Here is a 13,703-nt window from a genome sequence, read left to right as displayed (position 1 = left end):
TTTATTCAGACCAGTATCCAGAGAGCAGCAAAATAACCTTTAGAAACTTAGAGCATCAAGGTCCTTTTGACTTTTTTTAAAGAATTAGAGTATGCATGAGGTTGGGTTTCTGTGGAAACAGACTCTAAAACAAAGCTTGGAGTGTAAGTAGTGTATCTGGGAGGGTAAGGGGTCCCCCAGGAAGCCCAAGTTCGAGTGAGCCCCTGGGTGGAAGGGCAGGAAGCCCACGGCAGGGTCTCTTACCGAGCAGCTTACAGCTGAGGGGGGCTGGAGCCCCGTCCTACTGCGTACGGCAGGCGGGTGGAGCAGAACGTGCCTTCTTGTGGCCCTAAGTAAGGGAAGAAAGCTGGGGTGTTCGAAGGTGCCAGCATCCTCTCTTCAGATGAAGTCTTACACAGAGGCTACCCCAAAAGGGAAAAAAAAACAGCTGGGAAGAGGTGAAACATCACCTCGGCACCCATTTCAGCCTGGGCTTGGGTCCTACTCCCCCGTCGCTGGGTTCTCCTGGGAACTGAGGCCTTTAAGGAGCCTGGTTTGAAAGGCACTGGCTTTGAAGATTTGCAGGCCACCAAAAGTACCTGCGGTTGTGGCTCCTTCCATGTAACGCGATGGCCGTCGTGGAGCTCATGAAAGTCTCCCATTCAACTCTTTACCTTTAAAAAAAATTCCCACACAAGACTGACGAGTTTACTTTCTGGAAGATCAAATGTGAATTACGTTATAAGGACAGATGTTCCAGAGCTATTGTGGACGTCAGGACCTAGACAAGAGAGTACTCCATGTGACGGTGTTTGCATTGTAGTTACAACTGTTTACCTGACATTAACTCCCCAGCCCGTCTTAGGCCACTGCTTGTCATCACAACAGTGTAACTCGAAGATGTAGCGTCTGATGTATATATAAAAATGGATTTGGATCATTTTGTCTGTGTTTGTTTTTCCTCAGGTTTCTAATATTCAGGCCAGAGCGGTTGTGCTGTCCTGGGCTCCCCCTGTTGGACTTTCATGTGGCCCCCACAGCGGTCTTTCTTTCCCCTACAGCTATGAGGTTGCCTTATCCGACAAAGGACGGGACGGAAAGTACAAGATCATTTACAGGTAGCCTATATCTCCACACGTTTTCTTCGCTGCTGAACGGCGAAATTGGAATCATTAAGGAAAATCAGAAACAGGAAAAATTTAGAGGCTTTGCAAGCTTTTCTTTAAATAGTTCATTTTAAGAATTCATGATAATTATAATGGCAAGAGTTATTTTTGTCCAGAGTCATTACCAATCAGAAATGACTTTTGTAGAGCTCCTTGGTGTTCATGAGCTATCCCTTGGTTAGGTTAGCTTGTCAGTATGGTGCGAAAGAAAAATTTCCACTAATGCCCATCAGGGTAAAAAGTGAGCATGACTTTGAGTTTTTATAGACACCAGTCATGCACTCACATGATTGATTACCTCTTTTTAGACCCAGACCATTTTCTAGTCTGGTTTTTTTTAATTCTATAGTATGGTTTCCTTCCACTGCATTCTATTTCTTACCCTCCCCAAGAGTTTTCTAGCCTGTAGTAAAGATTCTTTGAAAGCATTTCAGTCCAAGGCTTTCTTAAATAAGTTTAGCTCACAGGGTAAGGGATCGTCCCACACCACAGAAAGCAGGTCACACCAGCTCACTCCCGGGTGAGGACGCTGCGGTGATTCCCCATTGTACTTAGAATAAAACCCTAACTCCTTATTCCAGCTCACAAGCATTTGGGTCTATTTTGAGAAGTCCAAATTGGTAGGGAAATACAGCGCACCGTTTGCCCCAGCCACGCCAAGAAACAATGAGATTCTATCCAAGCAGGATGACCGCTGGTGGCAGGAGCTAGCCTCAAGTGCCCAGAGGGGCTAGGCAGCTGACAGCAGTGAGGAAAGGAGGAAGGTTGGGGGTGAGGGTTACAGGAGCACTCCTGTCTTCCTCTGAAAGGAGCAGCCGCCGCTCGCCTAAAATAGGTCGTTGCCGTAAGGGAGTGCGGGCCTAGCGTTGCCGATTTGTTTGGATTTTTTTTCCCAAGAAATACTGCAAATCTGAATTGTTATGTAAGTTTTCCTAATGTCAGACTCATTCGGCAAATTCAAAAACACATTAAGGATGCAGCGCGGGTCACACTTGAGAACTGTAGGCACGGTGTGGACATTGGCTTCCAGTTTGCAACTTTAAAGAAGTATTTTTGTTTGAAATAATTTCCAGCTTATAAAATGTTGCAGAAATAAAGAGCTCAAGGAATTTACACAGATTTTGCCTATTAGTATCTTTTTATCCTCTTTGGTTTACTGTTGGAGTTACTCACTCTCCCGTTTTTCTCTCTTCCCAACCCGTATTTTTTCCCATTTGTTGTCTATGGCATGGCCTTGTACTCCTAAATACTTCAGTATATTTCCCAGGAATAAGGGTATTTTCTTACATAGCCACAATGCAGTTACCAACTTCATGAATTTACATTGATAACAGACTTTGGTCTAGTCCACCATCCGCATTCCAGTATTATCAGTTCATTAAATAATGTTAAAGCATTTTTCTTCCCCTCCAGGACAGAATCCTGTCCAGGGTCGGATATTACGGTTTGTGATCATATGTCTTTCACCTTTAATTTGGAACACTAACACAGCATTTGTCTTTTGTGGCCCTGATGTTTTTTGAAGAATACAGTCAGGCCCCCACCCCTCACCTTTTAAAAACTTTTAATGGAACATTCCTTATTTTATGTTTGCCGTTGCCTCATGATTCAGTTGAGTTGCATTTGCACCTTCTGATCATAGAAGTGGTTTTGTTTTATGTAAAAGAGTATTGATTTGTATGTGTATATATCAGAGAGCTATTAGCGTTGATATGTGAGGGAGGCACACTGAGATTTCTTCCAGAGAGCTGAGAAGTTGAAGCGTTTGGGGTTCCTGCCAAGGTGAGTCCAAGAGCTACCTTCAGTTGACAGCTGGTGTAGTTATTTTACACTTAATGTTTATCTCTCTATTTAATTTCCTTGCTTTCTTACTGGTTTTTATGTATTTACTTTGAAGAACTGATAAGACCTTTTGGAACTTCATTAGTAAGTTAATCTTGCCATTTTCCTGATCTAGGACGGCATCATTAAAAGGAATCTAATTTTCTAGTGCAAAAGGGTAATAATACCAGATAGGCAAGTTTATTTCTGGTTTATGGTGGAATCGGACATAAGAGTTCTGGAATCATTGCTCTACATGACTATGAGACCTGTTGAAACTGGTATCATTGACTAATAGATGATTTTTCTTTGCAGTGGAGAAGAATTAGAATGTAACCTGAAAGATCTCAGACCAGCAACTGATTACCATGTGAGGTGAGTTAGGATATGAGACCTGACCTGTGTTGGAGAATTCAGATTTCTGAAATAAATCATGTGCTCCTTTTGAAAAGTTTTTGGTTGAGGGCACTTGCCTAACAGAAAGTTGCAGTACCTTAGCTCATTGGCCATTCCTTAGCGTTTTGCACTTGAGAGCATAGTGACTGGGGAGTACACAGAAAGGTTTCTGGTAATAGAAAAATAGATGGCACGCTGAACTGAATTTTTTAAATGATTTTTAAAATAACTTTCGTAGGGATGCCTGGGTGGCTCAGTTAAGCATCTGCCTTCAGCTCAGGTCGTGATCCCGGGGTCGTGGGATTGAGCCCCACATGGGGCTCCTTGCTCAGTGGGGGGCCTGCCTCTCCCTCTGCCTGCTGCTCTCTCTCTCGCTGTCCCTCTGACAAATAGATAAAATCTTTAAAAAAAAATAGAATAACTTTTATATAGTCTTCTAAGATCTGTTGGACTGTATGGTTTAACATATAATATTTCCTTTCTGTAAAACAAATGAATATTTTGCCCCTGGTGTATCAGTATACATATAAACTGTATATTCAGCACAAATGAGTAAGTCCTGCCATGTTGTAAGAATGCCTTTGGACCTTAAAAGACAGTAGGTTTTGAAATGAGACAAGTAATGCAAATATTAAATTGTCTCTGATAAGAATTAACCCAACTTGGCAAAACAGTGAATCCATGTAATCTGTACGAAGTCTGATATCTGTACTGTGATTTTTCTGGAATCTCTGCTATGATTGCTACGAAAGGCAGAGCTAGCTAATCTTAGGAAGAAACCCAGCCAACCATAGACTTGTGAAAAGGAGAGTATTACGTGAACTTTTACAGAGCTCAGCCAATCATTTAAAGATACATTCACATATCCATTTGCAAATAGGTCTCTGAAAGTGGTCTGTAACATTTTTTAAGTTTAAATATTAACTTAAAATTTTATTTAATGTATAAGCTGACCAAAAATTGTGATTTTATCTGAAAGAATACACAACAGCAGAGTCTGTCTTCATTCTTCATTGATGTGGGTGTGTATCAAAGTGTGCGAGATCAAGCACTCCTTCTTTATCATACTTCCCAAAGGTTCCTTCCTGATGGAGTAGAGGGAGCATAACGTATTAGGAAGGGCGTATATTAATTATGAGGCGGCTTGAGTTCTAGTTTGGTTCTTCTGTGAATTGACTATTTTAACTATGCTTAATCACATAGAATCAAGGCCACAATCTTTCTTAACAAAGGTAGGGAAGCAGGGATGTGTTCAGATTATAATGCCTTAGTAACCACGGAAGTGTTTAAAACTAAGCTCAAAGCAATACCTAAAAGGGCGAGGTGTTTCACATTCAGTCTCAACATGCTGATCTGTCTGGTTGTTGCGTTGCTTAGAGCTCCGTTGCAACTATCTCTTCTTATTTAAATCAAAACATTTGGATTTTGAATCAGTTAGCTTGAGCCCAAGCATATTGAACTTTTCCTGTACAAACAAAAAGATGGGTGTAATTTATGAAACTGAGATGATAATAGAAATACTTTAGTCTTTCAAATGGTTGATTTAACAACAAACCAGAAAATGTACCACCATATAGGGAGCCATGTAAATGTTCTTCTGCTTTAGTCATTGTTAACATATGTTTCCTTTTCTCTCCATCTTTTAACAGTTTATTGTTATTGCTTTATAAAGGTTTACTTTATTAATTTCCTGCTCATTCATGAGCTAACAATGTCTTTTTAAAGACACTTAAATATCATCAGGAGTCTGCCCCTGATTTGCCATTCTGTCTGTTGTTTCCCTTCATTTCTTTTTCACTCGTCTTTCAAAGGGTAGATTCTGACAACATGGGCTCATTGGTTCTTTTTACTGCCACGTCTCATAAGCATCTTGAACTCCTGGGCCGATAAAAGGAATAATCAGTGGTGGTTACTGTGTAGACGCTTTGGATCCAGACTCTCCCCTGACACGTCGGAGACCCCACTCTGGGGACACGCACCACGCCTCTGCGACACCACGCAACCACCGAAGGCACCGCCAGCTGGTGTTTGGTCTCTGTCTCTGCATGCCAGGGAGTTAGAAGATGCTCCCTCTTCCTGGTCATAATCCCTCTTAGTATTTAAAAAAATTCTCTCCTAATAAACATGTCTACAGTCCCGATTTTACTTTTCCCCTGCTGGCCCACAGTTCTGTAGATCATTCACTCCCTCTCGTCTGACACGGTCTAGAAGAAACATTGCTTGCAACTCCCGCTCCAGTTTCGCTTCCTCTGCTTTGAATTGCTTTGGCGAGGCTGCGTGACAGCAGGGGACAGAGCTTGGACTTCGGGGTTAATGGCTCAGTCCCTTAGTAAGGGTGTGTGCTTAGGCAAGCCATTTAAACTTCAACGGCCTTGTTCCCTCATTTATAAAACGAGAGTAAGAAGGCTACCAGCCTCAGGAAGGTGGTGTGAGAACAAATGAAGAATACGTGCAAACCGATCCTCAATCTGTAAAGTGTATAAACGTTGTCTCTGTTCGTTCTGTTTTTCCAAAATCGTTGCAGTGTTTCCACACTCTGACAATAAAAAAGACTTCGTGACACAGGCATGGCTTCAAAGCCTGTGTATGGTTTGACCATATCACTTAACTACTTTATCGGGATAAAGATATGTCATGCTTGGCACTGAAGAGAAAGGAGCAAAATCTCTTTTGATGGTACAGCTGCATTAACATTCACAACGTCTTAGTTCCAGGAATGGAAGCTCCTATCAAACACAGTAGCCTCAAATATAATTTTAAATGTAACAGTCACCTCTAATTGCCTCAGAAGGCTGGGTGGAAATAATTTTCTCACTAAATTTCCATAACAGAAGCTGCAGAAGAATTCCATTACTGTATAGCTGCGAAATAAGCAATTATGTTCATTGCCATTTTTATTTATTCATGTTACCAATTTAGAAAGTGTCGCCCTGGTGCAAGTCTGTAGAGCCAGTGATGGAAACGACGAGAGAGTTCTTTCAGCAGTTCCAAGCAGGCTGCCTTCTCCTTCCAGCTCCTCAGGCTGCACGTTTCCATGAAGGCCTGCAGAAGTCTCCAGGCATCACTCTGCAGTAGAGTGAAGGGTTTTCTTTCTGCTGTCATATCCTGAAGTCCCGTCTCAGGCTTCTGTTCTTACATGCCTTGTTGCCTTCGATTTTGCTACTCTGATTTCATCCCCTTCATTCAGATCGTTACGCATCTTCATTCAGTGCTTTTTCTTATTTTTACCTCTTTTCTCCCTCCTGTTAGTATTGCTCGAGTTCACCCATCATATAACACAAACCTTTTTTTAAGTAGCCGTCTCTCAGTCATGGATGTTGTCACTGACTGTCCGGTGCTCAGCTGGCCCCAGTTCCTGGGCAGGACAGCTCATGACCTCTTCCCGTCAGCCCACTGGGATTGGGAATCCTCGAGACAGTGCTGCAGGCCGTGCATCTGTGGCTGTTTGGACCGGCACTTGCCATGCCATTTAGGCCAAATTCCACATGGAAAATTGTATATGAAGACATACTAGGTTTTAAAGATTTTTTTTTCTTACTCATTTTTTGCTATGAGTTTCTGTGTGTCATTTCTGCACATCTAACATCTAACCAGTCAACCTCCCCCCCACCCCCTCCTGGTGAGACTCTATCACGTTGACTTGAAAAATTTAGGTCTTGGGTCTTGGGTTAGATTGTGATTAAAGTCGTCACTTTTATATTTCTTACCAGGTTCTAACACAAATTGCTTTTTGCGTTTTAATGTTGGTTGAACGGTTAAAAGGAATGAGTTTGTAATTACCGAAGTGTAGTTACTCAGTGCTTCCGTAGAGGGCATTGCATTATTTATTGTATAAAGCCACCAATACAAAATCCTGCTTGTGTGTGTGTGAGACAGAGAGAAAGACAGAGACAAAGAGAGTGTGTGTGTGTGTGTGTGTGTGTGTGTGTGTGTGATTGTATGTTGAAGGAGAAATGAGAAGAATCCTACCTACATACATATATCATACATGAATAACTATGTTTTATAATACTTACATGTACATTTATAAGTTTATATACATAAACGTTTATATTCATTTATTTATATGGATATTTATACATACACAAAAATTCCATACTCCTGTCCTAATTGGTAATTTTAGAATTAATATTGATATTGAACTAACCATTTTATTGTGGGAGTCAAGAACAGTGATGGGATAATCAGGAATTTGAGTGATGGAATGGGCAGCAATTTCATGGCAAACTTTGAAGCAGTTTTCCAGTCATTGGCATTAACAATTTGGCAAAGACGTTGCTCAGAAATGATATCACGTAATAACATTTCTCAGAAAAATTACATGATGAATCGTTTCCAAAAATATGGTTGACCCTCTCAGTACAGAATTATGAAATAGGTGTTATTGACTAGAAACCGTGGCTCTACCATGTCACAGATGTGCCGGAGGAAGTTGGAGGCGAATTTCTGAAATTTTTTGCAGCACCTGTTTCATAAGCATTTAGTCAGTATTTAAACTGAAACAAATGTGAAAACCCAGCACAAGATTAATCACATCATTAGAAAAACGTATTCTTCTTGGCTGGGATGAATGCAAGAGGAACTGAACTGTTTGCTGATTTATTTAACCCGAGAAACTGATACTCTTCCTCTGGTCCTCCTTCCACATGATGATATTTAGAGAAACACATCACCATCCCATGAAAAACATTATTGCAACATTTCTTGAAAATAAAGCATCATTTCCAAAGACTTTTCTGTAAAAGTTACTGCTAAAAACGGAGCAATTAGTTGCTGTCTATTTACTGAACAACTTTAATTGACGGATATAATCACGGGACACTGGATATAATGTCAGCTTTTAGATACTGTCTGCTGCACGTTTACACTGCCATATAAAATGGATCTCGTTTCCTTTGTGGACAGACTTGTACGAGTGCAAAGCATCGACTCCTGATTTAAACCATAACATTCTTTGAGTTGTAAGGCAAGAAACATAACTCTCTGTGGCCCATACAACTGTCCATCTTCAGCGACCTCAGATTTTTATTCTGTCGCCGGCATCTTCGGTTCCTCCCATCGGTAGTCCTGCCAACTGGCTTTCAGGAGCCTCTATCGCTCATGTTTCTCAGCCTAATAAATGTGGATTTTGTGACTCCCAGAATCCCGTTAAAGAGCAAGAGCGCACTTGACTGAGTCCAGATCTCCCCAGATAACTCACTGCAGTCAGCCAGCCCCCTTTGTAGGCCCTTGTCCCTGCTTCCTTTCCTCTGCTGTATGCGCCTTATAGATTCTGGGGGCTGTTCGTATGAACATTCAGGACCCAGTCGACCTGAGTATGGTCTGAATTTGCAAACACATGCCCAGTGACTGTGAACTGAAATTCCTCCGAGGACCCTAAGTGGGTCGAGAGCTGGATACAAGGCAGCTGAGAAGGGATCTCCATGCTGCGGAGACAGCTGCTAGTGGTGAGGACTCTGAGCTGGACAGCACCCGCCCCACCTGGAGGGGGATTGCTCTCCCCTTTATCTGGTTACTACCGTGCAAGTATGCAGTTGCGTTGCTAGAACTTCTAAGAGGTTTATTTTTCTAAACGAGATCTCTCCAGAACTTTAAGTGTTGGCTTGATCTTTAACTTTTTATTTCAGAAAATTTCAGATACAATCAAAAGTAGACAGTAACTGATGGACTCTCATAGACCCATTGCCCAACTACTCATTTCCTTGCTGGTCCCCACCTACTCCTCCTGCCCCCACAGCTGTGTTGAAGTCCAGACATCATCATATTTCATCAGTGCACCATATGACCATCATCACACACCCATCCAAAACAAGCAAAAAGGATAATTCCTTCATGTCTTTAAAATTCAGGGACAGTTTCCATTTCCTCAACTGTCCTAAAAATGAAGGTTTTGTTTCTTCAGTTTGTTGTAATTGAAATTCAGACATGGTCTCAATATTCCGTTGGGCTGGTATCTCATAAATTTCTTTTCATCTCTAGGTTTCCCCTCCCTTTCTTTTTTGTCCCTTTGCAATTTATTTGTTGGAATAATTTCTTTTGTCCTGTAGAATTTTCAGCAGTATGAATTAGGCTGATTGCATCCCTACAGCTTTGCTTAATAAATTCTCTTTGTGTTTCCTTTATAGTGGCAAGGAAGCTTAATCTGATACAGGTTCAGTTTTTCTGGCAAGGGTTTTAGAGATAGTGGCATCGTCTTTCATTAGGAGTGTATAATGTCTGCTTATCCTTTCTGTACTGACCATTGCCTAGGTCCTTCCATTCATGCATAGGTGGCTGTGGTATTTTAAAACACTATTTCTTCCCTCTCCCCCACACACATCTTGGGCCAGATGTAACCCGTGAGCCACCAGCTGCAGAATCCAGCCAATCTATTAAAGTTTAGGCAGGAACCCTGCCCATGTCTGGAATGTTCTGTGATTCATTTCAAGTAACGTACTCCTAGTGAGCCTGTCCGGATACATGGAAATGATCTTGCCAAATCTACCGTTCACTTTTATATGATCATGTTCCTATTTACAGTGAATGCAAAAAGGGACATCTCTTTTCATCAGGTTGGGTGAAGAGGGCCCTAATAAGTATCCTTTGTTTGGATCAGATGTCGTGGTGTCCTCCCAAAAGCCAAACAAATCAAATATCCAGTAAATAAGTATCTTACCTTTTAAGATGGGAATACGCATTAGGACTTTTAACATGCATGACCTCTATAAATTCTTTGTGATAGACCTTGAGGAGAAAGGACCTTGCAAATAACACACCTAATTAGGTCCTGTTTTCCATAGTGTTATCTCTAGCCATTTTTTATGTTCATTGGGTAGAGTGAGGGGAGATGGATTGTGGGTGTTCAGAGAAGTGTTAATTTCGGGATGAGTAAGGACAGTAGGCAGTAGAGTACAGCAGTTAGATTTCCACGACTGTTCAGTGGAGGCAGCTTTCCAGATGTGTAGCTTTGGGACATTGACTTCCTGTCTCGATTCTGAGTTTTCTTCTGTCTTTAATGGGACCTCAAGAATTAGGGCTCAATATATTTACCAACTCTGATTAGCTTAATCCTTGCATCCTTTTGGGGCAGCAAAAGTTTTTGTGTTATCTTTTTAAAAGAGTAGATTTTTCAAGTTGGATTTTTTTTTTAATGCTCAATATTAAGAAAAATGGAAAAATAGGAAGATGATAAAAAATCAACATAACCCTATTTTATGCCATTTGAAAGAAGTCTAGTTTTTTTGTTTTTTAAGATTTTATTTATTTATTTGTCAGGGAGAGAGCCAGCCAGCGAGAAAGGGAACACAAGGAAGGGGAGTGGGAGAGGAAGAAGCAGGCTCCCAGCAGAGGAGCCCGATGTGGGGCTCGATCCCAGAACACTGGGATCACGCCCTGAGCCGAAGGCAGACGCTTAACGACTGAGCCACCCAGGCGCCCCAAAAGAAGTCTAGTTTTTAATAGTACATTACATGCTTTTTCTTCATAGCTTCTCTGGAGAAATTGGGCACATATGTTCAGCATTGAGCCCGGCATTTTAATGCACAGAGTACACAGCTTTAATCTCGGCGCCAGGTGCAGAAGTAAGATATTCACATGGATAAACTGTACCTGAACGTGGTTTTTGTCGAGTCAGAGATGCACTTGGCAGTAGCAAGCATGTTTCTATGTATGATACTTCCATATTTCTACCTAAATACCTAGTGTTCGGAACAGTTAAAGATGGTATCTATTCTACCCCGTTGTTTATACTTCCCTCTCCAGTTGTAGACTTTTTGCACTACTTCTTGTCTCTTTCCAGCCAAACCTTAACTCTGCTTTCAGCCTCCTTCCACACAAAGTCAGCTGGAGAGTGGCTTGATGGTTTTAGAATGTATATTTGAAGACCAATTTGGGGATAAGGATATTTATTTTCTTTCTTTTCCTTTTCCTTTCTCTCTCTCTCTCTTTCTTTCTTTCATTTATTTATTTCAGAGAGAGGAGGTAGGGAAGGACTGGAGGAGCAGAGGGAGAGGGAGAGAGAAACTCAAGCGGGCTCTGCGCTCAGTCTCACAACCCATGAGATTGCGACCTGAGCTGAAACCAAGAGTCAAGAGTCAGGCACCTAACCGACTGCGACACCCAGGTGCCCCAAGGATATTTTCTTATTTAGCATATTGTTTTCTAGTCAACACACCCTGCCTATCTTAACTGGGGCAGAGGGTTCTGACAATTAGTGGAAAGAGAGAATGAGTTGAGGCACATTCCCTGCTGGGGTCATTATCTCCTGGAGTTGCTGGCCAGAGTTCCGTCAGTATAAGACCAGTAGATAAGAAAAAGAGTCATGTTGTATATTACATAAATTCCGTTCTTCTGTGGAAAGCCCTGGGGCAAACCTGAGATAAAAACCCGAGTCTTCCGCGATGGGCCACGGCCACTGATTGTCTTTGTCTGTTTGCTTTCAGGGTATATGCCATGTACAATTCCGTAAAGGGATCCTGCTCTGAGCCCGTTAGCTTCACCACCCACAGCTGCGCACCTGAGTGTCCCTTCCCACCTAAGCTGGCACACAGGAGCAGAAGTTCACTCACCTTGCAGTGGAAGGTGGGTAGCGCGAAGTGTCGGGCACAGTCTGACGTCTAGCCGTTCGAAACATTTTTATTGAGCACTGCTCCAGTCTGGTGATGGTGTTTGATTTTCTGCATAGTGGCTGTGTGAAACAAATCGTTAGGATATTGAAAGCTGGTATGTCTGAAAAAACTGGGCGAAGCAGTAGGAGGTAGAAGTACAAGAAAGTTCTGGCTCTCTCTGCAGGGAGAAATCTTTCAGGTTCATGAGCAACACGGTGTCCGTGATATGAATACTTTAGATACCTATTCATCACTTTCTAATGGTTTCATTCATTGCAGCAAACGTTTGAACTGAAGACTTCAGTAGAAAGTTTTCATAAAGATTTAGAGATAAGTTGGTTTTGACTTCATTGGCTTCTTTCAGTGGCGACTCTGAAATGTTTAATATTTAAAACTGCCTAGAATGTTAAGTGTTGTAACTACATTAAGACTTAACCAACTTTTACTGATGAGGGCTTAGATCAGTTAGGGTTACTCATTTTTTTTTAGAGTCTGAATTGTGTAGTAGTTTTCATAACATACAATTTACTGGCTACCAATAACTCTTGCCAGAGAGAGGTCTTTATGGTGTATCATTAGCTTACTAGCTACACTTCTGTGTTCACAAGAAAATAGCAGATTCTGTTATCAATGTCTATAGTAATTATTTCTCTATGATTATATTTTAAATGCAGCTTAAGATGCGAAATTTTTAAAAGTGGAGATAAAGATTTGTGGTGTTTGGGAATAGACTAATGTGTGAAAGAAGTAGGATGGCTAGGGAGATCTCATATTGGTGAAGACAGACTTTGTCCTTTGGTTCCCGGTGCAGAAGGTTGGATTTATGCAGGGCATCCAGAAAAGCCACTGAGAGCAGTGGCTAGCAATGAAGCCCGGGCTTCTGGAGACCCCTCTCGTGTGGGCAGCTGCGTTCTCATAGCCACTGGCCAGCCTGGAGTGTGTTACTTGGCAGAGGCAAAGTTTAGACTGGCTTAGAATCTGAACTATTTTATTTTCCTTCCTGGCTTCCAGGGATAATCCAGGTCAGTGATTCCCTGCCTTTTCAGAGTTGTAACACCCAACTGGTCATCATTGTTTAAGTCCTTGGAGATACACATGCATTTTAAAACTTGGTCTCTATTTGCACATATACATACATAAACATATCTTTTTTAAAAAGGAAAGAATTAAAATTCATTTTGTTTAGAAAATATAAGAAATCTTCTTAAGATCAACAGAGGGACCCCGGGGTCTTATAAACCTAAAGTTGGGAATCACTGATACATACTCGGCTTAAAACCTGGGTGAAATTCAGGTCTTAGGCAGACCAGCATCTTCAAGAAAAAGTTTACTTATTAGGAGGAAAATATTTCACATTTTCTTTTCTCCCTCTATTTAATTGTAAATCAGAAACATACTCTTGTTCCATTAAGTCGTGTACAAGCTTGAAAGCTCTGGATTCGGTTCAGTTTTCATTTAAATGTCCTTCAGACAGATTTCCTGATCTCGGTGCACCAGCTGGCGGCCGGAGGAGCGGGGAACAGGGCTCCGACTGCCCCGTGTCCTCGAATCCACGAACACACGGAGTGTCGAGACCTTCTGGCCTCTTGGCAGGCAGCAGTAGGAGATAGGGCAGTCAGTGCTCCCACCCTCAAGGAATTAAGAACTCGGTGGGGGGGCACGGGGTCATAGAAGAATCTGCTGGAAGAACAGTTTCTCTAGAGAAATTTATAAACATCATAAACATAGTTCTTATCTTAGAAATGGGTTCTCCTCT

The 13,703-nt window shown here is 41.7% G+C and overlaps 1 protein-coding gene across 6 annotated transcripts in view; it reads left to right on the top strand.

Annotated features, from left to right (window-relative positions):
• Positions 1-13,703, top strand: part of FNDC3B (fibronectin type III domain containing 3B) — a 380,755-nt gene that overhangs the window by 288,726 nt on the left and 78,326 nt on the right. For all 6 annotated transcript variants that reach the window (XM_040621603.1, XM_040621598.1, XM_040621601.1 and 3 more), the window contains 3 exons: positions 946-1,097; positions 3,282-3,341; positions 11,783-11,921. In XM_040621603.1, the coding sequence (XP_040477537.1) occupies positions 946-1,097; positions 3,282-3,341; positions 11,783-11,921 (351 nt within the window). The remainder of the gene's footprint in view (positions 1-945; positions 1,098-3,281; positions 3,342-11,782; positions 11,922-13,703) is intronic.

This window comes from Ursus maritimus, unplaced genomic scaffold, assembly GCF_017311325.1.
Source record: "Ursus maritimus isolate PB19 unplaced genomic scaffold, ASM1731132v1 scaffold_4, whole genome shotgun sequence".
In the NCBI taxonomy this organism is placed as follows: Eukaryota; Metazoa; Chordata; class Mammalia; order Carnivora; family Ursidae; genus Ursus; species Ursus maritimus.
Note: the sequence above shows the minus strand (reverse complement) of the source record. Positions and strands in the feature narration are given on the sequence as shown.